A 27934-nucleotide genomic window follows, 5' to 3' on the forward strand; every position below is an offset into this window, starting at 1 on the left:
AAATAAAGGCTTCTTCGTTCAGTTTCGTAGTTTTGTGTATAAATTGGACACCCCTTCAATATCAAGTGTTAAGGGATATTCCGCCACCACAAGGAAAAGAGACGCACCTCCAACACGACGTTCCCTTATAAAACTGGCGGCCAACGTCGTGGCTCGAACGCAAGGTGGTATGAAGTGGACATTCGAACTCTGTTGTGAGGTTCCTGATAGTGCCCAGAAGAAATGGCTTACCTGGCCAAAGGTAAGAAACGTGATTTGATCCTACTCGCTCTAGAATTAGGAGAGGAAGTTCCGAATGATTCGTGTATAGTAGATCTCAAGCATATAATAACAAAGTCCTCCTATTATGAGGAAGAATTCATGAAAGCCCTGCCGGCTACTATTATCGGAGAAAGAAAGGGAGAAGAAGAACGAGAGAGAGAGAGAGGAAAATCGCTCTAGAATCGCTGAAGAGAAAGAACGAATCGCACTAGAACGTTCGTTTGAACTTGAAAAGATGCAGTTGCAGCTTGAGTTTCAAGGACTCTTGCAACCGGCAGAAGAGCCATCCGTTGCTCTCATCGATTAGCCCAAGTTCGACGTGAAGAGGTTGATCCCGAATTTCAATCCGAGTGAAGATGATATGTCGCTATTCCTAAAGTTGTTTGAGAGACAGCTAAAATTCTTGAAAGTAGAGAAGGTGAACTGGGTTGCGTATCTGCTGGGAGTTTTGCCGAATGAAGTTGCTAAACTCATTGCTCGAGAACCTGAAGATAAGGCCCATGATTACGACCACATCCGGGAGGTTCTCTTACGCCGTTTCAAGCTGAGTGCGGAAAGGTTCCGGCAGCTCTTCTCTACTCACAGAAAAGCACCTGGAAGGACTATCACTTTGAAATCCAAAGTTACTTTGAAGGCTGGCTGTCTGAACTGAACATTGGAAACTTTGACGAGCTGAAAGATCTGATGATTTCGGATCAGATGAAGAAGAGAATCCCACCTGAAGTTAAAGAACATTTTCTGGATGTTTGGAGTGAGTGGACTACCCCTGAAGAGATCATGGAGAAACGTCAAATGATGCTTATGATAACCTTCGAAACAAAAAGAGTGAAATCCAATGTGAGAGGAAGAAGTTACATTCTAAGCAACATGAACCCCCTAGGTCCCCAGTGCGACAAAGAGACTTTCATTCTAATCAACGTGTGAATCCGGAACTGGAAGATGCAGGACGTCATCCTGTCTTAAGATGTTATGGTTGTGGGGAACCTGGTGTTACCAAGTCCCGATGCCGAACTTGTAATCCTCCAATGGATAGACCTGGACCCAGTGTCAACGCTTTGGACTTATACAGTTTATGATCCCATACTAATACAGAATCGAAAGATGCCAGTAGCAGTCATATCCTAAGATGTTACGGGTGCGGAGAACCTGGTGTCGTCAAGTCCCGATGTCGAACGTGCAATCCTGCCACAAACACACCAGAAGCTTCTATGATTACGTGACTAAGGCTTTGGGTAAGAGCAAAAATGTCGACGTTGTTTACCTTGATTTCCAGAAGGCATTCGATCGGGTCCAACATGGCAAACTCTTGAAGCGTTTACACGAGATTGGAATAGGGGGCAACTTGCTGAATTGGATAGAATCGTGGTTAAGAGATAGGTCGCAACGAGTTATGGTGAACGGGGAATTCTCTGGTTGGACAGACGTCACAAGTGGAGTTCCTCAGGGAAGTGTCCTTGGCCCCATACTTTTTTCACTTTTTATCGATAAACTCGATCAGGGTATCGATGGAATTACTAGCAAATTCGCAGATGATGTGAAGCTAATGGGGGTAATCGGGAATGAAAGCGATAGGGAGTTGCTCCAGACCAACTTAAACAAGATTGCAGCATGGGCAAATGAATGGAGCATGACGTTTAGCGTAGATAAGTGCATGGTCGCTCATTTTGGTTCGAACAACCCACGGTTCTCTTACGAGTTGAATGGTGTCACTATCCCGGATGCAACTAGAGTCACCGATTTGGGAATTCTCATTGACGAGCGACTTAAGTTTTCTGAACATTGTTCAGCGGTTGTCAAAAAATCGAATAGAATGCTTGGTCTCATTTTCAAAAAGGTCTCTTCGCGTTCTCCTAAAGTCATTCTTCCTCTTTTTCGAGGCTTGGTTCGTCCTGGACTGGAGTATGCTGTAAGGTTTTGGAGACCATACCTACAGAGGGACATAGACTTGGTTGAAGGGGTGCAGAGAAGAGCTACGCGTGTCCTTATTGGCACACAGGGCTTGAGTTATGAAGAAAGACTTCATTTTTTGAATATGTTTACATTGGATGAACGCAGGTGTCGAGGAGATATGATCGAAGTGTTCAAAATCTTCAATGGGATGGATAGGATGGACCATGAACTTTTAGTACACCGCCAATCGACTGCTTTTACAAGGGGACACCAGTATCGATTGGTGAGGGACAATGCAAGGTTATGGTGTCGCAGGGAATTTTTCTCCAATAGGGTTGTTAATAAATGGAATAGCTTACCCCCGGAGGTAGTAAATTGTAACACAATTGACACGTTTAAAAAGAAATACGATAAACATGTTGGGGTAAATCGAGAAGCTATCCATTCTTAGAATAAGACAACCATAAGTAATCTTTATGGGCATCGTATAATATTTTATCATGTGTATATATTGTTTGTAATTTGTGTTAATTGCATTTTTAATTGGGTTGCTGTATTTTTGAAACATATGACAACCATATTTTTATGGGCATCTTTTTATCAGCCACCTCGTTGGGCATTTTGCCTGTTGTGGCGTTGTATTTGTATTTGTATTTGTAAGTTAGTGTCAACACCTTGGACTTTTACAGTTTCTCAACTGAGAGACATCAAAGAAATGCTATCGAAGTCATGATCTGTCATAAGCGTGGAGCAGTGTGTGCTGACGCGGGAGTAATAATCCATAATTTAAAAAATTATGACTCTCATTTTATCTTAAAAGAAATTCCCTCTAACTTGTTCAAAAATATCACAATAATTCCTAGCACATTTGAAAAATTTTCATCCTTTACTTTGGATGAGGTAAAGTTTATAGATTCTTATTCATTTTTAAACGGTTCATTGGATGCTCTAACTAGAAATCTAATTAACGATGGACATGAATTTAAAATATTTAACAAAATTTTCGGAAGTTTTGAAAAGAAAGAGCTCTTAAAAAGGAAAGGTATATTCCCATACTCATATTTTTCTGACCTATCAGTATTAAAAGAGAAAAACTTACCTCCTAAAGAATGTTTTTATAATATACTTTCTGGAGAAACTATCACAAATGATGAATACGATCACGCCAAACTCGTGTGGACATCATTCTCTTGTGAAAGTTTTTATGACTACTTGTTATTATACCAAATTACTGATGTTATCCTTTTAGCTGAAGTATTTCAGAATTACAGGAAATCTGTTTATGACGTATTCGAGCTCGAAGTTGTTAGCTTTCTATCATCCCCCAACTCTCCTGGACAGCGGGACTGAAGTATTCAAAAGTTAATTTAGAACTCTTTACAGACTATGAAATGTATTCGTTTATAGAACAGGGGATACGAGGTGGTGTTTGTTTTAACGGACGTAGGTATGCAAAAGCTAACAATAAATATATTCGCCAACACTTATGATTCAAACAAACCAAATGTCTACATAATTATGTTAGATGTCAATGGACTTTGTAGTAAAGCATTGATAAAAACTACCGATATCAAACTTTTGCTTCCTCTCTGATTATGAAATAGAGAATTTCAATCTGATATCTCAGATGATTCGGATGAAGGATATATATTAGAGGTGGATCTACATTATCCATCTAAGCTTCATGACTCACGGGTGCCACACATTCGGTGGCAGGGGAGAAGCTATACCATCTCTTACAAGAACATGGTTTTCCCTTTTCCCGCAAGACTATCGTTATGAGACTAGCCGATGGATATGCTCGTAGAGCCGATGTCCTAACTACGACTGTGGACATTAACGTCCAAAGTAAAGTGATTCCCACCGAGATGTTGCTACCACAGGCCAGAGAAAACCGAACCCTTCTCGGTATCGACTTTCTCAGTGATGCTGGTATCGTCCTGGATGTTCAGCAAAGAAAGTGGTACTTCTCTGAAGCTCCTACGAAGCGACATCCATTCATAGAAAGCCCATCTGAAAGCAGTACCTTCCTGGCACTGCCTGCTGAGTCACCCTTGTGTCGACTTCGTGAAGATAAAGGCACCCACCTTACTTCTCAGCAACGAGAACTTGATTCATTCCCGCCGGAGTTCAAGCGATGCTTCAAGCCAGGGGGGAGGCCCGATACCTTTCATCGAGCAGCAAGAACTTTATTCCTTCTCAGAAGAATCCCAAAGATGCTCCAAGTCAGGGGGAGGAAGACCTTTCCTCGAACACCAGATCAACATGAGTGGTGATGACAGGGTATACCGCTGTAGAGATGGCCCTGAAGGCTACGAAAAGTGTCGTGTATCAAACTGTCGTTCGACCTTGCGAGGAAGACATGCTTGCTATAACTGCGGTCGACGTGGACATGTTGCCCGAAGATGTTGGGATCAGATAGTGTGTTACCAGTGTAAAAATCGTAGTCATGTTGCCCGTAACTGTCCAGGCAGCCACGCTGATAAGCTATCCAACCCAATTGGTAATGGAGCCAAGCAGTGTGAGCTGTTGAACTTCATTGTAGTGGAGAAGAGTTCACGGACTCTCCAAGTCCCAATGTGGGAATGATGTTTTGGATAAGATCATTGAAATCGTTGAATCTACTAAGGAACCTGGAGATTTCCGAAACGGGAGGAAACAAGAATGCGTCTTGAATCCCGTAAAGCAGTGCAGATTCCAAAGGGAGTTGACTCCATTACGAGATGCTGAGACCACAATCGTGGTTACCCGGACCCCAAGAGAGTGCCGTTCTTCAAAAGTGCATCCAAACCCTAGTAGGCGTCCTGATAACCGGTGCGATTCAAGGACTGAACATCGACCTGACACAAGAGTGTCGGCAGTTGCCTGGAGCTTCCCACTGTGTCTGTCAGGAACTACTCCCAAAGGAAAGATGGCTCCTCGCCGAGACGTCGTCGGAGTCAGAGGGGGAGATTGTAACGAATCTATTTTTCCAGTATGGACATGTTTACTAACACTCTGTGGCCTTACAGCATATAATGCGTTTGTTTGTTTATACGTTGTTAAAAGAAGTTGTGAAGAGAAAATCTATCTTCCAAGAGAAGAGAACGTGAGTTGGAATGTGGCTTCCATCCTGGAAGGTTGTCTGTTTTGAGTGTGCTTCGAAATAAAGGCTTTTTCGTTCAGTTTCGTAGTTTCGTGTATAAATTGGACACCCCTCCAATATCAAGTGTTAAGGGATATTCCGCCACCACACGGAAAAGAGACGCACCTCCGACACGACGTCCCCTCATAACATAAATTTATAAATTTTTGATACACCCAACTTTCGGGAACGCTTCAATATCTCTGAGATATGAAGCAAGGTGTGACTGGTGGTTCAATATTTCCTCCATATGCAAAATAATGATACCTTAAACCCTCGTTTTTAATATCAATTTCACTTCATTCTAGCGCCAATATTTTCAACCGGCTACGGAATTGAGAGATTACGTGCTGATTCAGGTTAAATGGTTCAAAATAATTTACATCACATATACCGTAATTTCCCGCAAATAATCTTCCGATATGAATTTTAATCCAATAAAAATGTTGTGTGAAACTTCTTGAATGAAAAAATTTTGCACATTCTAAACATTAATTTTTATTACAGTGAATACAAATCAAAGTTTGAGGCTCAGGGAATATGGTATGAGCATCGTCTCATAGATGATATGGTTGCTCAAGCCCTAAAATCTGATGGTGGCTTTGTATGGGCGTGCAAGAACTATGATGGTGATGTGCAGTCTGATTCAGTTGCTCAAGGTTTTTTGCACAGTTTTTGTTTTTCTTTATTAATTTGAATCTATGCATTATATTTTTATAAACTTGTTCATTGATATAGAAGCCATCTCATATTTTGTGTATTAAATAGGTTATCCCAAGCAAAAATCTGATCATTACAAATAAGTGTTTAGTACAAGTCATGCAACAGTTTGATTGAAAAATTAACAAGCATATTATGAAAATAAGAGCTGATCAAAGAAAATAACTGTCAAATAACATAACAAAATTAATAAAGATATATCTTGTGTAATTTCACTATCACACAATTTTGAAAAAATGTTTATAAAAATTGTAACCTGTAAAATTTTGCCAGGGGTTTGTTTCCAACAATTGTAAATTTGAAAATGAGCTGTCAAATTAAAAGTATGAGATAATCAAAATTACAAAATCTGTTTGATTCAAGGAACTGATGTGAGGGAAATGCTCAAATCCAATTTACTGGAGATCACTAATAAACATCTGTTTGGTAACAATGACATCAAAATTGTGATCAGTGAAAATTGTCTTAATAAGGCTAGAAAATTTGTAAGAGATATTCACACAGAATTCTTTGGCTTGCTACAACAATTTTTACTGAGGAAATAAAGAATGTTGTGTTTGTCACACAGTTCACTCTTGACTGTTTCATTTGAAATCATTCGTACCCTCACTCATCAGTAAAGATCCATTCATTTATTGAAGACAGTTGGAAGTAATGTTTTTAATTAAATTCATCCACCAAGAGTAAATTTGCAAGATTAATATAATTTTGAACAATCAAGTTTATTTTCACAAAAAAAGTTATTTTGCTGCAGGCAGTTGATTTTATTTTTTTTACCAGTCACTTGCCTACGATGGCATATGCAGTCATGCAGATTTCTGCCTTTGTCACATGGGTAATGACGGAATAATTCATACATCTGCTGCCACCTGCACAGGCATTCTTTTATTTGATTATCTCACCACGGGAGGGAGTTGAACAATTATATTTCAGGGTCTGGGGTTATTATTACTAGTTATCTTTGCCATGCTTTGCAAGGCTGCACACTCAAGCTTTTTTTAATTTTATCAGTAACATACAAGGAAAAAATATAAAACTTAACTGTCAGTTTATAAATCAATACATAATTTTTAACATGAATTACTGTGAAATATTTTCTTGCATTGATTTTAAACTTGAACAACCCATGCTGTTATTGCATTTAATTAAGCATTTAATATTTCTATATAGAAAACCAATTAGTTTTACTAATTAACCTTTTACTATTATTTTTATGATTTTAAATACAAAGCAAAGAACATTAGTTTTAATGTTTTTATAAAAAATTTGATAAAAAAAATGTGTTTTAATAACTTCAAACTTCCAAAAAAGGGAAAAAGTGTGCACATCTTCATGAAAAAAGGCACACTGTTTGGGTAGCACAGGAACAATTTAATTGGCCAGGTGGCTGGTTAAAACCCTTTTGCAGCGATACCCTCATTCCTATCATACCATTCAACCTACTTTATGCGATTTTGTCTTACAAAATCATTTTACGAAACCAATTATTCATAAAAAGTGGCAGACATCTGTGTCTTAATGAGAAGTAAAGAGCTAAGTAAATTTTAAGAAACTAATTAGATTTCCACTGCTGTCATTCAATGAACATGTTTTTCTCGGCCATTTTGAGCTTGAATATACTCAGCATTTCTCCAGTAACTGACAACATCAAGAGATATTAGTATAACAACAATGATAGTTTTGATTCTGTTTTGTTTGTTGCTGTCAGCTTTATCTAATATATCTTGATGATGGTCTTGTAGCTTGAGAACCTCTTCATTTCAACTTAATGTATTTAAAATCCTTACATTTTCAAGTTAATTGCACCAATTAGTATCCAGGTGTTAAGTAGCAATATGGTCATGTCTATTTGAGTTAAAAACAAAACATCTAATTTTTGTAAGATCTTCACAACCTATATGAGCATTCACGCCAAGCTGCTAAGATCTATTTGTCAGGTCAGTGTGAGTACTCACCTGGTAATGCACAACATAGCAATATGCAGATAAAATTGAAAAGATGATCAACATTAATTTATGAGAGAGTGTTTATATGAAATTTATTGGGGGGATTTTTCAGAATTTTGGGGCATTTGAAACGAAGGAATTTCGTTATAAAAAACTTTGGGAAACAAAGATTTCTATAAATTGCATATGAACTTATTTTCAAGTAATTACGTATGGCGTTTTCAGGGTATGGCTCTCTTGGCTTGATGACCAGCGTTCTAATTTGTCCTGATGGAAAAACTGTTGAAGCTGAAGCTGCCCATGGAACAGTCACTAGACATTATCGAATGCATCAGAAAGGACAGGAAACATCTACAAATCCAATTGGTGAGGAATGTTTTTATTTAGCGTTGACAAACGTGTTTTGTTCTACTTCAATATCTAAACACTTTCGTTAAAAGTTTGTGGCAGCTTTGCCATTAACTTAGCTTAGAAATTACAGTGTAGAGCTGCTAATTTTCTGGATATAGGCTAGCAATGCTGACAATCACAACGTTTACAGGGCTTCCAGATTAAAAGTTAATGTTGAAGTTTTTTTTAATGCCATCAGCATGAAAATAAATTCGGTTTTCTATTGCCCCCAATTCTAGTTCATGGTTGGTGCAATGAACAGTGCATGAGGATTGCATTACATAGGTTGATGACTGCAATTCCATTTTCCAAAAAGCATCCCCTTTTCTCGATATTCAAACTTCAGTTGTGTGAAAAAACTCTTTTTACATCAAAATACTTGGTCCGTAGGCATGCAATACCCTATATCAGGAGTATGGGATTCAACCCATAGGCCTAGCCCATGAGCCCCTCCAAACTTTTTTCTATTGCCCGCCGACCATTTTTAGAAAATAGCTACTTTACATAGAAAAACGAATTAATTCCAAAAGAGGGAAATCGTAGAAAAGCTCTGGCCACTGAAATCTGTACTGCTGTATTTAAAACTGAGATTCTTCCCAGATTCAATAGTAAGGTTGTGCATTTGATACATTAAAAGGGTCATTGTAACAAATTCAGAGGATTTTGAGCCAAAATAGTTTTTGAGGTCTATGTTTTTATTTTGGCTACATATTTCGAGAGACTAAATTTGGTATCCAAATGGTGGTTACAGGATTTAAAGAAATGTTAAAAAAAACTTTAATGAAAGAAATATTTTTTTTTATCTCATGCTATTTTATTTTTTATTTATTGGATAAAACTTCATAAAAACATACAAAACAGAAAGAAAAAAACAACTACAAAACAAACACTACTTGACCCAACAGTATGTCCAACATGATAAACTCTTGAAGCGTTTACACGAGATTGGAATTGGGGGCAACTAGCTGAATTGGATAGAATCATGGTAAGAGATAGGTCGCAACGAGTTATGGTGAATGGGGAATTCTCTGGTTGGACAGACATCACAAGTGGAGTTCCTCAAGGAAGTGTCCTTGGCCCCATACTTTTTTCACTTTTTATCGATAAACTTGATCAGGGTATCGATAGAATTACTAGCAAATTTACAGATGATGTGAAGCTAATGGAGGTAATCGGGAATCAAAGCGATAGGGAGTTGCTCCAGACCAACTTAAACAGGATTGCAGCATGGGCAAATGAATGGAGCATGACGTTTAGCATTGATAAGTGCATGTTTGCTCACTTTGGTTCGAACAACCCACGGTTCTCTTACAACTAGGGTCACCAATTTGGGAATTCTCATTGACGAGCGGCTTAGGTTTTCTGAACATTGTTCAGCGGTGGTCAAAAAATCGAATAGAATGCTCGGTCTCATTTTCAAAAAAGTATCTTCGCGTTCTCCTAAAGTTATTCTTCCGCTTTTTCGATGTTTAGTTCGTCCTAGACTGGAGTATGCTGTAAGGTTTTGGAGACCATACCTACAGAGGGACATAGACTTGGTTGAAGGGGTGCAGAGAAGAGCTACGCATGTCCTTATTGGCACACAGCGCTTGAGTTATGAAGAGAGGCTTCATTTTTATGAATATGTTTACATTAGATGAACGCAGGTGTCGAGGAGATATGATCGAAGTGTTCAAAATTTTCAATGGGATGGATAGGATGGACCATGAACTTTTAATACACCGCCAATCGACTGCTTTTACAAGGGCACACCAGTATGGATTGGCGAGGGACAATGCAAGGCTATCGTGCCGCAGGGAATTTTTCTTTAATAGAGTTGTTAATAAATGGAATAGCTTACCCCCGGAGGTAGTAAATTGTAACACAATTGAAACGTTTAAAAAGAAATACGATAAACATGTTGGGGTAAATCGAGAAGCTATCCATACTTAGAATAAGATAACCATAAGTATTCTTTATGGGCATTGTATAATATTTTATCATGTGTATATATTGTTTACAATTTTTGTTAATTTCATTTGTAATTGGGTTGCTATATTTTTTAAATATGAAATCCATATTTTTATGGGCATCTTTTTCTCAACCACCTCGTTGTTCATTTTGCCTGTTGTGGCGTTGTATTTGTAAAAGGATAGTCATTACATGAATCATAAACAGTAACACAAATGAGACAATTTTCTTGGCAATATTAAAAGTGTACAAAAACAATAGTACTCAATAATAAATAAACAATAATACATTCACAATATCCGAATTAACTTTTATTTTTTTTAAGAATACTACTCAAATGTATTGAAATGTTCCCCCCCCTCTCAAATTAGTGATTAGTTAATTATGAATTAAAATTAACTGTTCACTATCCATTATTTGAAATATACAATTTATTATAGCTTTTTTAAACATAATTGAGTGAAAGCTGTTGCCCTCTATTCCATTAAACTCATTGCATGACCTTAGAGCAGCGGTTCTCAACCTTTTTTGACTTGCGGAGCCCTTTCTGGTATATAATTTCTGTGGAGGAGCCCTGTAGGCCTATTTTTCATTCATTCATCAAAGTTACTTGATTTAATATTATTCAAAAATACTTAATTATTTTTCCAAATTCACGATTTTTTGTATTTTTCTCGAGCTGCTGCGGAGCCCCTTGGGAGTTCACACGGAACCTTAAAGGCTCCGCGGAGCACCTTTTTTGTAAATTGTTTTTATTGGTAATGGTATATGATACAGATTCTCTGTTCGTATAGTAGTACTTCATGTAACTGCTCTGCTGGTACATCAGTCAGAATTTTTATGCATGAGAACACCAGTACTTTATATAAATAAAGTTGACGTATGTTAAAATGAATTAGTGATACATTGCCTTTGTAAGAAAATATTGTTAATATGCAGAATATCTTGTCAAAAAAAAAAAATCATAAATAATTTATAGATAGAATAGAACTTTTGTATATTCTTCCCCAGACTGTTAATCCGTATAATATACGTGGAAATACTCATGCATGGAACATTTCTCTCAAACTGTTATATGAAATAATGGATTTCTGTATAAACATTAAACTTTTAATTGCTCTTAGTTTATTGATAATTAAATTACTGTGATTTTTCTATTTCAAGTTAGATAAGATAACTAATCCAAGATATTTATAATTTACTACTCTTTTTATATAAGCACAATTACAAATACTAGTATCGCATGAAAATCACCACATTCATGAAATTTAATTTCAGTTGTCTGTGTATTTATTGAATTAAAATGCATCTATTTGGTTTTACTTGTATTAAGCTGTAGTCGAAGGGTTTTAATTCTTTTATTTATGGTGTAAATGTGTATTTTTTTCTAAAGAAAAAAATGCCATTTCCGAATTATTTAAAAAATAATAATTTCATAATTTATGAAAATCTATAATATTAATGAAAATATAGTTACAGAATTACTGAAAGATATAATTGCAGCATTATTGAGAGTAATTGCTGAATTGTTTAGATTAATTTCAGAATCATAAAGAGAATTTCAGAATTAATGAAAAATTGAATTTTTGAAAGAAATAATTTCATGATTAATGAAAAAATTTCAGCATTATTGGGCAAATTCATTTTAATAAAAGAAATCAATTAAATAGAACTAGTGAATTAATTAATGAAAGGTAATTATTTGTTCATAAATAAAAATTTAAATTAATGAAAGGTAATTATTTGTTCATAAATAAAAATTTAAATTAATGAAAGGTAATTATTTGTTCATAAATAAAAATTTAAATTAATGAAAGGTAATTATTTGTTCATAAATAAAAATTTAAATTAATGAAAGGTAATTATTTGTTCATAAATAAAAATTTAAATTAATGAAAGAAATTAATTCAGAGGGAATAAGAGTTCAAGAAATTTGGGAACCTGTTTAATAACAAAGAATACTGTGGTATGACCTGGTGACCCACAGGCTTCATGGAAAGTTTAATTCGGTCTGCAATGTTGGAAAGGTTGAAGACCCCTGCTCTATATGAATAGTGGTAAAATACAAATACAATGCCACAACAGGCAAAATGCCCAACGAGGTGACTGAAAAAAAGATGCAGGTAACAGATATGAATGTCATATATTTCAAAAATACAGCAACCCAATTAAAAACGATATAAAGCCATGCAAATCTCAACATAAACAGCAATCCCGGTCCATTCAAATTGAAGACAGATTTTTGTACTTTTTTATCTTATGACAGCTAATATACTTATGTAGTTCAGTCTCCATAGGTTTTTTATCACCAAGCTAAACATATTTCATTGCAAAAAAATATGAAAAATTATGATCTATAAATAGAAAAAGGAGATATGTATTGCTAGTTTTCTCTAAAACAGAAAGGGTCAATTATGAGGAAAATTCCCAATTTCTTGTTGGGAATTTTTTATTGTTTGTAAACAATGGCATCTGCAAATTTCATGTAATTAAAGTAATTGAGTTTCATGAAATTGCTATATTATTATAGCAATTTCATGAAACTCTCATAAACCCTCTACAACGATGTTTCTTCTTGGCCTGAGGAATAATGGTATATAGAGCTATTTTCACTTTTTTTGTTTTTGCATTGAGAATGCCATCCATGAGTGCTGAAACATATTGGTATTTTTAAATTTTATTATTTGCCTAAAATATTAAGTCTTTTCTTCTTTGTGAAAAAATCATGGTTAAGAATGGTATACAACTATTTTTCTCTTGCTTCTCACAGCTTCGATTTTTGCATGGACTAGAGGATTAGAACATAGAGCCAAGTTGGATAATAACCCAAAGCTAAAACAGTTTGCGGAAGCTCTAGAACAAGTGTGCATTGAGACCATAGAATCTGGTTCTATGACCAAAGATCTTGCTATATGCATTAAAGGCATGAGCGGGTAAGCATAGATTGACTCTTTTCATGTGAAAGTATTTTATCGCTATCTCCAACTTTAAAACTTTTGTGGCGAGGCCGTAGCTTGACTTTTTTTTCACTATGCTATGGGAACTTCTTGAGGGCCTTCATAGACTATTTTTCTATGAATGAAAAGATATTTAGGGGTTATATTAGTTATTGTGAGTTTGATACCTGCTCAGTTTTTTTCAATTTATTCTTATCACAAATGTAAAACAGAAAACAGCTAGAGGATGAGCCTGAAATTATATGGCTACTGCATGAAGTCTCCCCTCCACCAAAGAGTTGGTATACTGACCTTTTGGTGAGCAATAAAAAAAAAACCAGCCATTTTAAACCCCATATAAACTGTAGGTCCCAGTCTAATTAGCCATTATGTGGTTATACTGGTATTATTGGATAATTGCTATAAATGATACAAGAAAACTTCAAGAGGGGCACATCACATTTATCTGATTCACACCTTGAAGATCTTTATTTTACACGCCTTGGTCCATCATCGAAAAGGTTACTATTATTTTACTTATAAAAAGAGCTGAACTGTGTTAGAATTGTGTTGTATTTGTGGAACTTACCAGTTCTACATGTTTGTGCCATGCATGCATGTGTATAGAAGGTATTTCCACCTGTCTTCCAAAGTTTTAAAACAAGTATATAGACTGCATCATGCCAGTAGTGGCTTTATTGACGTGTCTTTAAGTGGAAGAGGAAAAATCCAAAGACTTTACACATCAATTGGTTACTAGAGATTTAAAGTATATCAGAAACGTGAATGCTGTATATAAAAAGAGCATTGGTAAATTATGGCTAGCCCTACAAGTAACAACTCTTTGTGGATGTGTAGATAACATATGAGATATCAGCTGTTAATGTTGCTCTAACTAGAGCCACAACTAGAAGAGCGTGGACCAGGAAGGGCATGGGACCTGGGCGGCAGAGTAAGCTTTTGTTTTTAAGTAATGGCCCTGACCATAATATACAGGATCATTGAAAAATGTAATGCATTATAAATTTTACCCAAACATGCAGCATGCTCAGTTGGAACAGTTATATTCTGCACGAATGCATAAGCTCTTGAGGGTCAACGATGTCATTCTCGGCTGTTCATACGAAGTACAACAGACATCTTCTTTCCTACTGAATGACAACCCATTCCATATTCCTAGGATTTTCCAACTGAACGATCGTCACTGGAATAAGTATGACAGACTGGATACCCAGCAGAGATGAAGATGAATTCCAGAAATAAAACTTGCATGTCATCTGGAGTCCATTGTTATTAAGATCTATTAGCTGAGTTTGAGAGCTGCCTATGAACATATACACTGAAGGAAAGAAATGTCAGTCCTCTGAAGCTTAATGGATGATTTCTAATAGCAAAAAGATGGTGATTTGATTCCCAGCAGAGGCGTGTGATTTTTTTCTCCAAATAAATTTATCTTCATCTTTTGGTATCCTCTTTCGTACTTTGTGCATAAGCACTTACCATTTTTTAATTGACACAAGCCATTTGTTCCAGGATAACACTCAACCACTTCTCACTTCGAGGAGACCCAGGAAAAAATTGAGCACCCTGAAATTGGAACTTATACAAACCACTTTGCTTATCCCAAATTTTTCCTCATGAGATTTTCATTTTTTGCAGTTATGTTTAATTGGCATGAATTCGAGCTGATCTCCCTGTTGAGAATTCTCGCCACAGAAAGCAACAGAGCCACAACGATACAATTAATTATTCAATCATTACACTTCACTCAGAAAAATTTATGGCCGATGACAGCACTACACATAGCAAGTATTGCACACTGAAACAAACTTCACATTAGGTTCACAACATGCACACATATTCCAACATTTACTATTTCATTAGAAGTTTCGCAGAGGAATATAGATGAGGTGCATATATGGTTTAGTTGTACTTGTCATGTTTAATAGCTGCTGTGTGGTCGTGTAGGCATCTAGTTTCAAACTATGTTTATGATGTAATGGTGGTTCACTGCAGTTTTCCAACTTTGAGGCATGAATGTGAGCTGGTCTCCAATTTAGAAAGTGTCTCTGCAGAGAGCAGGTAGACTTTCAACACGATATGTACTAGCATAGCATGAGAATTCAAGCATTTACCATCTTCATGTCAAAATATAGAGGTTAGATGGCAGCACTAGCAACATACAAAATAAGTACTTATCTGACAATATAAATATGTTAGAGGCTGCACACACACACATATATATACACACACACACACACACACACACACACACACACTTTTACTTACTTCATTTATACTTTACTTACTACTATATATATAGTAGTGTAGTAAGTAATAGTAGTTGTGTTTAATTATCCTACTGAGAAAACTTTAATCAGTGAAAGGTTGGGAAAATTCTTTTAATTTTTCTGAATAGTCTATCATAATGGCTTTTATGCACTTCTTAGATTGATATGGCAGAACATACTATGTTGGTATCGAGATGGTAAGGAAAATGATTTAGGAAACTTAAACACATGCTTACATTCTTTCAAAACATTATCAGGATGCTTTCTTTACAACCTGATTGTTTACTCTTTAACAAGAGCAAACTGATTATTAAAAAAATGCTACTACTTGATCATGTTATCATGAAGCTTCGTTATTTTTGTTTCCAGGGTTACCAGAACAGATTACCTGAACACTTTTGAGTTCCTGGATAAATTAGCTGAAAACCTAAAAAAGAAATTGTCACTTTGACTAGGTATATGTTTGTCTAAGATATAATGTACCAGTGAATGTAGTATATTATCGAACTTCTGAAGTTTCCTACTCGAATCATATTTTTTTTACACGTGCACTATTTTTATACAGTGATTGAAATTATTCACTTTAGTATTTATCTGCGATATTATTTGTTATGGTAAAAATCCTTCTTTTTTATCTATTCTATGGGCATTTATTTGTTCTGGTGAGACCATTTAGTAAATTTGAATTTTTTTAAGTCAGAAAATATCAGGTTTTTTATAAATGGAAATTTGTTTATTAAAATGTGAAGCTGTACTTTGTGTGTCTTCATATTTGGCTGTGCATATACACTGAAATCTCTATGATATTCTCTCAACTAATATTGAGGCTAAGAGCTTCTAAATTTGATCTAGCATCTACATCAAAGTCAACAACTAATATAATCAGTAGGGCTCAGATTTCTGTCTTTGCATATTTTATTTGCATATTTCATTATTTTTACATGATAGAGCATATTTTCAAAATTTTAAGGTATATTTTGCATATTTCATAAAGTTTGAAAGTAACATTTTTCATTGCTATTCCAATTCCGCTTTGGATTGTTTTTTAGTCCCCCCCCCCCCCCCCACTGACAAGAGAGCTCTTTCTTACTCATTATTCACAAAAGTCTCCAAAATGTACCCCCTACAATAACCTGAGTTGTCTACAAGCATTTATTAAAGGTGAATACCCACCAAACTACTGAAATATGAGCAGCAACTGATAGTCTTAGCAACCTTTATGAAAATTGTGTGCAGCCACAGTGGATGTAGATTATATCATTTAGGGCTAGGATTATTTTTCTATTTTACTAAAAAGGAAATGTTGCTGATTGATTGAAAAATCTGAAATTCAGGTTTTCAATTTAATCAACATTGCCATTGCATTTTTACAGCATAAAAGTCCTAGCCCTTCTTGGACACTAGTGCATTGCTGTAAATAGATTAATCATCTGAATCAGTGATAGTAACTCGTGAGAAATTTTCAATATTCATGGGAAAAATTAGCTGAAATTGGTCCATGTGGGAAATTTCTTAGCCTTCATGGAAATTTTTGAGAATTTTATCAAACAAAAAAATTATTTAAAATTTGTTTTTTTAATTTAAATTTTGTGCAATGCTTTTCGAAAGCTAAATACAGTCAGTGCTCATTTTTTACGAACCCTTGCAGATGTGAAAAATAGTTTGTAGATGGGAAAGATGTTTAAAGGAATGGGATATTCTGTTTAGTACCAGAAAATTACTTCATAAAAACATGCAGTTCATAAGCTTGAGTGTCAACTGTATTTCGCTTGATATTTTTATCGATAAATGGCAGCAGGTTAATTCTGAATTTGTGGGAAAAACTTAACAGTAAAAAAATGAACTCTATGTAATTGATTCTCTGATGCTCATAGTTATTAGTAAAATGAATTTTTTTTTTGTTCATACAATAAGTAATGGTTTAAAATAGTCTATACTGCATCAACACTTATATTATTTTGCTAAAACTAATGTTATCTGAGATAGGAATGAGAAATTTTCTTGGACATATTTTTCACTTTATAGGACATGTAGTTTTTTACGGGTAAAAATACATTTTTATAAAGCATTTTTTTAGAAGTTTTTAGGACATAAAAATCTTAGCCCTAATAATCAGCATATCAGAATCCATCTCCATGTTTTTCTTGATCTGCATAGTTGTTGGTGAATATTTGTGACATTTCCTTAGCAGCCTTCCTGCCCAACTCCACCTAACCTACGCTAGTAGCCTTGACTACAGTAAAAGTAGCTTATAACAAGTACGGCATATAACAAGAATCTTGCTATATGACGAGTGATTTGCAAGTGATTGTCACATAGCTAATGTTGAAAATATAAAAGATATTTGGTTATAGTGAGTTTTTTTTAAAATTAAACATCTATATATAAAAAATTGATTGTGTGTGTATTCTCCATACAAATCTACAATTTTAGGTCGATGGTCGTCAAATTTTGCATATATAGCAAATGGGACACGACATAAACGATAGGCTACTTTAAAATTTTGTCAGAGAAGGGCAAATGCCCCAAATGGGCAAAAAACCGTATGGCAACAATGGTTTTTGGGCCTCAACAATCACTTTCCGAACGTTGATTTTGGTTACCGTGGTTCCCTAGCAATGCGTTTAAGACGTGTATATGCCTTTACAATGATTTGTCATTTCTACACAACGCTGTCAGTATATGCCCCAAAGCAGAATGTTTTGCATTGTTCTGCAATGATCCCTCGACTGACTGGAAATGTTCTGCAGTTCCCATAATAGTGTTTTCTACATTTTTCTTAAAATTCTTCCAGATTGTTCTGCAGTTGCACTGATTGTTCTGCGACGTACGTCGCAGACTTCGGCATGTTCTGCTTTGGGGAGTATATGTATAAATATTTATGCCTTTATAATGGTTTGCCACATTTTCAATACTCCCAGTAATGAGGTTTTTTGAATGACATCATAATCATCATCAGCATCAATTTGAGGGTCAGGCAAAGGATGATCCCCTTCGAAATTAGTGTTAAAATTGCCGATTTTACTGTAGAAATGCTAAAATTTGGTGGGGTTTCCCGCCGCATCAATGATTTAAAAATTTTTATTGAATTCTAGAGTTTTCAAATATATGGAGTTCACTTAGAGATATACAAAGTCCAGGAGAATAAATATGAAGTAATTAGCCGGACCTACTTTTCAGTTGGATATCCATGCAATAATATTGATTTCAACATTTTATTTATATCTTCTCAAGCATGGAAAATTAACGTCTCTGTATTGTCTTATAATATTCAACTGCATATAGTTTAGGTTGTTTTAAAATTAATCATGGGCCCGTAAAAAGTACATCGAAAAAATTCCACAGCTTTAATTAAGCATTTTTTGAAGCAGAAACAGGCAGAGATGGATAACTCGAAGTTCAAGGGGAGGGGACCAAAATACCTAGCACCCTTTAAAAAAAGAAAAAATATATATTTATTTTTGTTTCTTTTTAAATCTAGATTTTTCTTTCACGAGTCGCACAGGAAGTCGCCATATTGGTGAACTGCATGGTGGTTTGCATGTCCCTCAAAGAAAGAGGGAGATATATCACGTCATCCAAAAAGCCTCATTGAAGAAAACCCGGGCAGCACCGGGTATTATAGCTAGTTCATTGTAATGTTAAAAGAATTCTCAAAAATGCTGGTTTGTCCTTCAAGAATGAAACTAAAGATGGCACACACACACACACTTATTGTGGCACAGGTACTTCTGACAGAAAATGGACACACAGAAAAGTCAAACTATTTTACTCTGGGTTGGGGTTTTCGACAGGACACGCAGGATAAGCTGTCTGAAACTGTCCAAAATCTCCAAATTTCAAAATGTTTTGGAAAATAAACTTTTATTTTTTTCACAATACTTAAATATTACAAAAAAATTCTTACAGAAAAAACTAAATCAAAAATCTTTCAAAAGGTGTCATTTGTTTGTTTTCTTAAGTTAATTGTTCTACCAAACTGATGGTTTTAAGCTGGAAATCTGATAGTAAATTAATATCACTCGTACAACTGTTTAAATAAACACCATTTACAATTTTTTAGTTTGTTAATAAATTTTATTTCTACTTCACCTTATTTTTCATGTATGAATCAGGTACTGCATTTAGGCCCCCATGGAAGTGGTAATGTTTAAAGTGCTTGTAACCCTGCGAATCTATCCGAACACTTTTCTTTAGAAAATAAATTATATTGAAGGTACCAAATATGCTCAGTCAGTTATAATCAAATCATTGTATTATTGTGAAACTCAACATAAATATTTTTTATTCGATAGCATTATATTGATGTAAATAAATATCAATGGTATGATATTTATTTAATGCAAATTGTTCTATTTTGACTTAAAAATGTAAAAAAAAAAAAAATTAAGTGAATTTTTCATTTTACATTCTCAATTTTTAATTTAGGAAACTAATTTTAAATAAAGGAAAATATCTGAACTAGATGAGATCACAGAACACAATTTCACAAACACAGATTATGCCTATATGATGATAAAAGACTTCAAGACTCAAAATTTTAGTTAAATTTCAATTGTTGCTCTTATGAGGCTAAAAGCCAATATTTCACTGAATTAATTCAAGCTATGTATATAATCCTATCACATGGTGGACAGCAGTCAGAAAAACACCGGAAGAAGAAAGCTTATCAAAAGACTGTCCTTAACACGTTTTTTTAATTTTGTGTCCTGCAAGTTATGCATCAATTGAAAGAATATTTTTAAATTTTGTTATCTTTTAGAAATCATCTTGGCACAGATAGGACAACTAAATTACTTAACTGTTATCGAATGCTAAGAGGTGCAGCTGAACTTTATTATTAGTGTTTGATTATAACATATGTTCAACTTCATTCTGTAGTCATATCTATTACTTTTTTCAAATTTTCATGTGACAAATTTTTATCCCAATTTTGCATCTTTCATGTTTCAATAAATCCATTATTTAACCTGAAGACAGTTCAGTTTTCAAGTGCAATCCCATAGCTTGATAACCTGATATCAGTCGTACAACCCTTCACATATACTGTTTTGAATTTCAGAATTTCACTATCTTGATTTTAACCCCTTCTTTGTATTTTCGGGTTCCCAACTATACACATGGGGTATGTGATTTTATTCGATTTACGTCTCTTTTAGTGATGAAGAGGTCATGGAATTTGAAGTTTAAAGTTATTTTCGAATGACTTGAAAATTTGATCAGTAAAAAAATTTTCACAAATCCATGCTGCCATAGAAGTGAGCAATGATATAATAATTTAGAATTTCAATCGTTTTGTTGGTAGACTAAATCACTTTGGCAATGAATAAGTGATGCAACCCCCAACCCAACCCAGCCCAGAAGCCATATGGGAGGGGGGGGCTGGTAGGGGAGAGAGCCGAAGCCCGGCTCATCTGTAGCTTCGACGTGCGAAGCAATCCTGCCTCTCTTGTTCTAAAGAATGCTACACTGATCACATATAATGTGCAACTTCGACTCACTGTCCAGACCAGGGCAGTGACGGATAATAGAAATCTCTTAATACGTACAAATGTACAGTAACGGGATATGTATAATACAGATTCAGTTATAATTGATAAAATGTTTGATATATCAACATATTTTTTATCCTATCAAAATTTCATATGAACAATTGTTCATTCAAACAAAATTCCACACTCGACTTTAAATTTTTATTTGAAAGCATTTTGTGCTCTAAGAATTCAGAGAATTCTTATTACATTCATGTATCCATGTATTGATAAACTACGATCAACGATTGTGTCCAGATTGTTTTATGGATTTAAGGTATTGCTTGACACTAAAGCACTGAAATTATCTAAATCGGTGTTTCTCAAAGTGGGCGATGGAATGGTCCAGCGGGGCGATAGAAGCTGCAAATGTAACAGGATCCTATGGGTTCGCTTGAATAAAATTTCTGAAGAAGACAGCGATGGGGAACAAAAAGTTGGGGAAACTGATTTAAATTATATCAATTACTGAAATGTTTTAAATTAATGTTAAATGTTAATGCTCGCATCATATTCATGGATTCATAACTGTTCTCTCAATTTCATATCACAGTTTATGCATCAATGTCATGATCTATATACAGATACACTATCAACACAGATCGATACTAATCTTCGTCGTTCCTACATAAGGTCTACTTCAAATTCACGGTATGGATTTGTTTCCTGACAAGACACGATATAGATATCTATGTATTTCAGACTATATTAAAATAATTTATTGTTCCAAGTTTTCCATGTGGAATCAAATATTCGACTGAAAAATTAAATACTTAATCAATAGCATAAATAATTTGCACCATATAGGGCAAGATTGTCCTATATCGTAGTTACAACATCCGATATATAACGATGTGGTCCAGATATTGTAATTTATTGTGCTACTGGGAATGTCCTTTAAGAACTTGCGATAACACAAGGAAGACAATTATCGATAAATTACAATTATTATCGACTCGCACGTAGTGTAGTGTATTTTAACCTCCCACCAAAGCAGAAGCAACCGCCATCTCGACTGGAAGTTTCTCTTCGAACCTGAAACAAAAGTAACCATTAAAAAATTGTTTTTTCTATTGATTTGTGTTTATTTTATGTCAAAATACCATTTAAAAAGAAAAAAATTGATTTGGGTCGATATATTTATTACCATTTGAGTTGGGTAGCCTTACGCATACCTCAAGTCTTAGCTTGAAGAAAGAATCGTTAAAAATGATCGATGAATGAGTGATGTAACTTCTGGAACGAAGAGGTTAATAATCAATCCCATGTGTATGGTGTTACAAAAATTAACATCACCCTGAGACAACGAAAAGTTAAAATACTTCCTGCAATTACAGGACCCGAATGACTGTCAAAAGCTACATCATATCAAGCAATTAGTTATGCATAAAATTCGCGAACTGTGCAAATTTCGCGTCTCGCGGCAATTACGATCCTCCGCACCGAGAACTCGTCAGGTAGAACATCTCGCACCGGCACTTTTAGCAAATAACGAGAATCTTCCACCACAACCATCGATCATTGCGTGCCTCACCCATGTCTGTGGTGCCCCCAGGTCTCTTGAGGGGTGAGGTAAAAGATAACCATTAAAAAAATTCGACCAAATTTTTACCAGTGATTTGGTAACACGAAATTCTATGCAAAATGTTTTAGAGAATTAACTGGTATGAGACCAAAAATCAATTTCCTGACTAGAGAACGAAACTATAATAGATTTCAATGCTGATAATGCAATTCTCCTGTTTTTTTGCTCTGTCAGGTCTGTTCCAGACTCTGCCATGAAGCTGGGCTGGAAGAGATCTCGGCAACGGGATAAGTCCAGTGGCAAAATTCTGACGTTCATTCATGCTGTGTCAGGTTACAGAATTGAAAATTCGCTTATAACGAGAAGTCCGTTAAACAATTTTCTTCGTGATTGTGAACTGCTGTTATAAGGACTTTTACTGTACATTTGCTTATTTCTTAGTCATGCACTTGTAGGGCGCACTACAACAAATTCAGTGACACCTCGCAGGACATAGTATCAAGCAACAGTTTAAACTCTGAACCATTGATTCTTAATCTTTTTCCCATTCCGCACCCACAGTGCAATAAGACTTACCTTCCCGCACCCCTTTGGATAATATTGTTAATTTTCAATTGTAATTTGTTTCCTATTTGTTATTTATTTGTAATCAATTACATTTATTATCTAAATTAATTTTTATAAACACTTCTTATTAATTCCCTTTTCCGGCTCTGTTTCTATTTAATTTTCAATTTCTTTTTTTAATAAATTTCAAAACAACTAAAAAGGTATTTTTTTAGTGTAGTTTTGGAATTAAAATTTTTTCGAAATATTTTGGAAAGAGGTTAAATAAATTGTTCTTCACTTACTGATTCCAACTGGCGCCCGAGTGGTGCAGTGGTAAGATGCTCATCTTCCACCATGAAGGTTGCCGTCAAGGTCTACGGGTTCGAATCCATGGGAAGAACATCGAAAATAAGTTCATCTACCGATCCTGGGGTACCATCAATCGATGGCGCTTTCATTTCACGCCCAACCCCCACTGGTTGGAAATAGCCGTACGGAGTTCGTGAGCGGGTAAAGTAGCTGGTACGACAATATACAAACACGAGACTGACACGCTGCCTACTGGGACATACGGCAATATACAGGGTGTCATGTAAGTCCTAACTCGGCCTTTATTGCATCAAACGTTCGTCGTTGAGAAATGGTTCCAATTAAAAAAAAAATGCACAAAAGAAATTCGAATTGTATCAGTTTTGAGAGTGAAAATACAGTGTGCCCCAAAATAATAAATTTATATGGGCATCCTGTCTTAAAAAACTTAATAACAAAGTCGTTGCCCTGTCTCTTCTGAGGCCGAAAAAACAAAATTGCACGTTTCTAAGTTAAACGATTACGTAATAAGTTTCCAATTCGCCGGTATGTTTGAATTCAGAAACACAAGAAATGTTGAGAAAGAACAGAATAAACTAACAAATACAAATATGACGCCACAACAGGCAAATTGCCCAACGAGGTGGCTGACTTAAGAACATCATGGATCCCGAGCCATTTTTTGGAGGCCCTACCTACTACTGCGACACCACACATGAACCCCCACCCCACCCCCGCGGAACCCCCACGAATCGGTACATGCGGGAATGTGCGTGTACGTGTAGTGCAACCTGACGTAAAGTTTGTTTCTGTGTAATGCTTGTTATGTGTAGTGCTGTCACCTGCCCCCAGTTTTTCTAACTATGAGTGAAGTGTTATGGTTGAATGATTTACCGTTGTAGGACTGTTGCTCTCTGTGGCGAGACTTTTTAACGGGGAGATCGGCTCGCATTTGCGCCTTGAAGTTGGGAACCACAGAAAACCAACTTCAGCCGACCACCACTGTGGGGTTCGAACCCGGATCCTCGCATCACGAGTCCGGCACTATAACCACTCGACCACCACTAACGGACACAATGCTTTTTTCGCTCATATACATGCTGTTCTTTTCCAACTTTTCTCCAATTTTTGAATTCAAATATATCAGTAAATATTACACTTAAAAATGTGAATTTTTTTTGCGGCCTCGGGATTTTCAGGACAGGACGTCCATATAAAAATTTTAATTTTGTGATGTGCTGTATTTTTACTCCTTTTACAGGTGATTTTTGAACAGTTTTAGAATTTTTTAAATTCAAACCATTCCTTTATAGTGAACGGTTGATGATTTTACCCAAAAATGCTTTCCCGCACCCCTGGTAGCGTGATACTCTAAACTGCAAAGCTACACTAATTTTTATTCGCGCATCACCTTGATTTTGGTGTCTCTTATTACTAGCACTTTGATTGCAACCGATGACGTCAGATCGAGGTTAATATGTGTACATTACCAACACCATCTATAGCAGAAAGCCTCTGCGTGAAGCTCGTGATGTCACTGAAGGAGGTCATTTCTTCTGTAGCCATTGGATATAGCAGGCTGACGCAGGCGCCATCTTTATCCTTCTTTTTGTAGTATATCCAATGGCTATAGATGAGACGAACTTCTTCAGTGACGTCATGAATTTCGCACGGGGGTCTTCTGGTATAGATGGTGTTGGTAAACAAAGCATTTAATGCTACTTCGAACGCGATATCATTCTTACCTGTATCATTTACGGTTTTCTAGTTTTTCGTGAAAATTCACAAATTTAACGTGATACTTCTTAGAGCTTCATTTCCCGCCATTTGGTTAATTTTCATTATTTGAGACAAAATTGGCATTTTCACATACCTTCGTCACAATTTTTGGTGACAATTGGCAATTTCTCCGTATTTTTCCTTAAAGAAATATGGTCGGCTGATGTAAGAACTAGTTGTTGAACACATCTTGCTTACCTTCCCCACCTGAGTTTCCTTTCTTTTATCTTGTGTGATTGAATATGCAAATTATGCTACTGCTATGAGCTCCACCTTGCGGCCTGAAAATTTCTACGACCAGTCATTCTAGGATGTCTTGGCGCTTTGCCCGTCCCGAAATTCTTCTTTTAGTATCAGGAGAGAGGATTCTCAGCTGGGCTTCCATAACGAGCGACTGTTTTTTTTGGGTTTTTTCTTTGTGCACGGTGTGCCTCAATTCAATTTTTATTCTGTTTGTGGTAGTCATAGAACTAATTACAGTGGTGAGTGTCTACTGGTAAACTTACTGTTGGGGTGCCGCGTAAGCGGTCTTTAGTGGAGGTTCGGAAATAAGTTCAGTTTTTTCCCGTTTTACAAAATGGCAGCTGTTACAGGCTCAAACACGCCTCCGACAACAGACCCCTCAAGTCTCCCTTGGACTTCGTCACTAAGTGGTATTGATATCATGAACTCTTACCCATATAATCGTGCAACCTTCGATATAAAAGTATCCAGTGATCTGAGTATACCGTGCTCTAAGCCTAGAGAACTTAAAATTTTTCTATTCTGCAAGTTTTCAGACTTGAAATCAGTCCAAGACATGCGTTTTACTCGCACTGGAGAAATAATATTCAGCACTTCATCTCGTATTGCTGCCATCGAGACAATGAAAATAACTTACATTTGGAACTTTCCTGTTCGTCCTGAATTTCTTATTAACACCATCTCAAGATTTATCATACGTGATGTTCCTCCTCTCTGAATCCCTCGACGATATTGCTCTTGAACTGCACGAATTCGCGAACTGTTCGAATTCGAAGCTTCAAAAAACTGGGCGTCCGTTTGCCAAGCATTCTGATTATTGTTCTGGGTTTAGAAATTCCTGCTCATCAAATTATGGTTGGCAACATATCTTCAATAATTGGTTGAATTGCTTAATGTCTGCAACAGATGCTTAAGGGTCGGACACAGAAGCAAGTTCTGCAAAATACCTGAGGTAATGTGTCGTAATTGCGGTTTTCAAAACCATTCAGCTGAGTTGTATTAACGAGACAAAATGTGTCAATTTTAACTCTAATGTTCACAATTTGGTGGACAAACGATGCCCAAGCTTTGCTAGACGAGCAAAAAATACAAAAACACCCACCACGTTCCACATAGCTAAAGCGCGTTGCAATCTTAGCTCCTCAAACTCATGCTGCTAAAACTAGTATGATGTCAGTTTCGTCAGAAATAATGGGTTTAAAATCCGAAGTTCAAAATCTTGTAAAACAGGAGGTGACCAATTTGAAAGCTTTACTTTTGATTTTATCAATTTACAGGAATCCTTGTCAAATGCGATCTCGACTGTTTTGCCGGGCTTAATTCCAACCGTCGTAAACGATTGAAAATTTTGAACACTTCGATCATATCTCCTCGACACCTGCGTTCATCCAATGTAAAAATATTCAAAAAATGAAGTCTCTTCATAACTCAAGCCCTGTGTGCCAATAAGGACACGCGTAGCTCTTCTCTGCACCACTTCAACCAAGTCTATGTCCCTCTGTAGGTATGGTCTCCAAAACCTTACAGCATACTCCAGTCCAGGACGAACTAAGCCTCGAAAAAGCGGAAGAATGACTTTAGGAGAACGCGAAGAGACCTTTTTAAAAATGAGACCAAGCATTCTATTCGATTTTTTGACCACCGCTGAACAATGTTCAGAAAACCTAAGCCGCTCGTCAATGAGAATTCCCAAGTCGGTGACTCTAGTTGCATCCGGGATAGTGACACCATTCAACTCGTAAGAGAACCGTGGGTTGTTCGAACCAAAATGAGCGACCATGCACTTATCTACGCTAAACGTCATGCTCCATTCATTTGCCCATGCTGCAATCTTGTTTAAGTTGGTCTGGAGCAACTCCCTATCGCTTTCATTCCCGATTACCCCCATTAGCTTCACATCATCTGCGAATTTGCTAGTAATTCTATCGATACCCTGATCGAGTTTATCGATAAAAAGTGAAAAAAGTATGGGGCCAAGGACACTTCCCTGAGGAACTCCACTTGTGACGTCTGTCCAACCAGAGAATTCCCCGTTCACCATAACTCGTTGCGACCTATCTCTTAACCACGATTCTATCCAATTCAGCAAGTTGCCCCCTATTCCAATCTCGTGTAAACGCTTCAAGAGTTTGTCATGTTGGACCCGATCGAATGCCTTCTGGAAATCAAGGTAAACATCTACATTTTTTGCTCTTACCCAAAGCCCTAGTCACGTGATCATAGAAGCAAAGAAGGTTAGTTACACACGACTTCCCCTTCCTGAACCCATGCTGATTATCCGACAATACACTATTCTCGTCTATCCACTTCAAAAACTGCCTTTTGATGATAATTTCCAAAATTTTCGAGAGGGAGCTCGTCAAACTCACTGGACGATAATTGGACACAGCTTCTCTACTACCCTTCTTAAATATCGGAACAACGTTAGCTAGTTTCCAATCTCTCGGGACGATACCCTCAGCAACACTACTCCTGAATATCTGCGCGACT

General features: G+C 36.1%; 1 protein-coding gene across 2 annotated transcripts in view; it reads left to right on the forward strand.

Moving 5' to 3' along the window:
* Idh (isocitrate dehydrogenase [NADP] cytoplasmic) overlaps window positions 1-16262 on the forward strand; it is a 47710-nt gene extending 31448 nt beyond the window's left edge. For both annotated transcript variants that reach the window (XM_089232277.1, XM_089232276.1), the window contains exons 9-12: window positions 5783-5934; window positions 8167-8307; window positions 13052-13214; window positions 15878-16262. In XM_089232277.1, the coding sequence (XP_089088403.1) occupies window positions 5783-5934; window positions 8167-8307; window positions 13052-13214; window positions 15878-15959 (538 nt within the window). In that variant the 3' untranslated portion in view covers window positions 15960-16262. The remainder of the gene's footprint in view (window positions 1-5782; window positions 5935-8166; window positions 8308-13051; window positions 13215-15877) is intronic.
* Window positions 16263-27934: the final 11672 nt, after the last annotated feature.

This window comes from Pholcus phalangioides, unplaced genomic scaffold (genome assembly GCF_987345545.1).
Source record: "Pholcus phalangioides strain wild (caught in Gottingen) unplaced genomic scaffold, Ppha-v1.0 ptg000005l_1, whole genome shotgun sequence".
In the NCBI taxonomy this organism is placed as follows: domain Eukaryota; kingdom Metazoa; phylum Arthropoda; class Arachnida; order Araneae; family Pholcidae; genus Pholcus; species Pholcus phalangioides.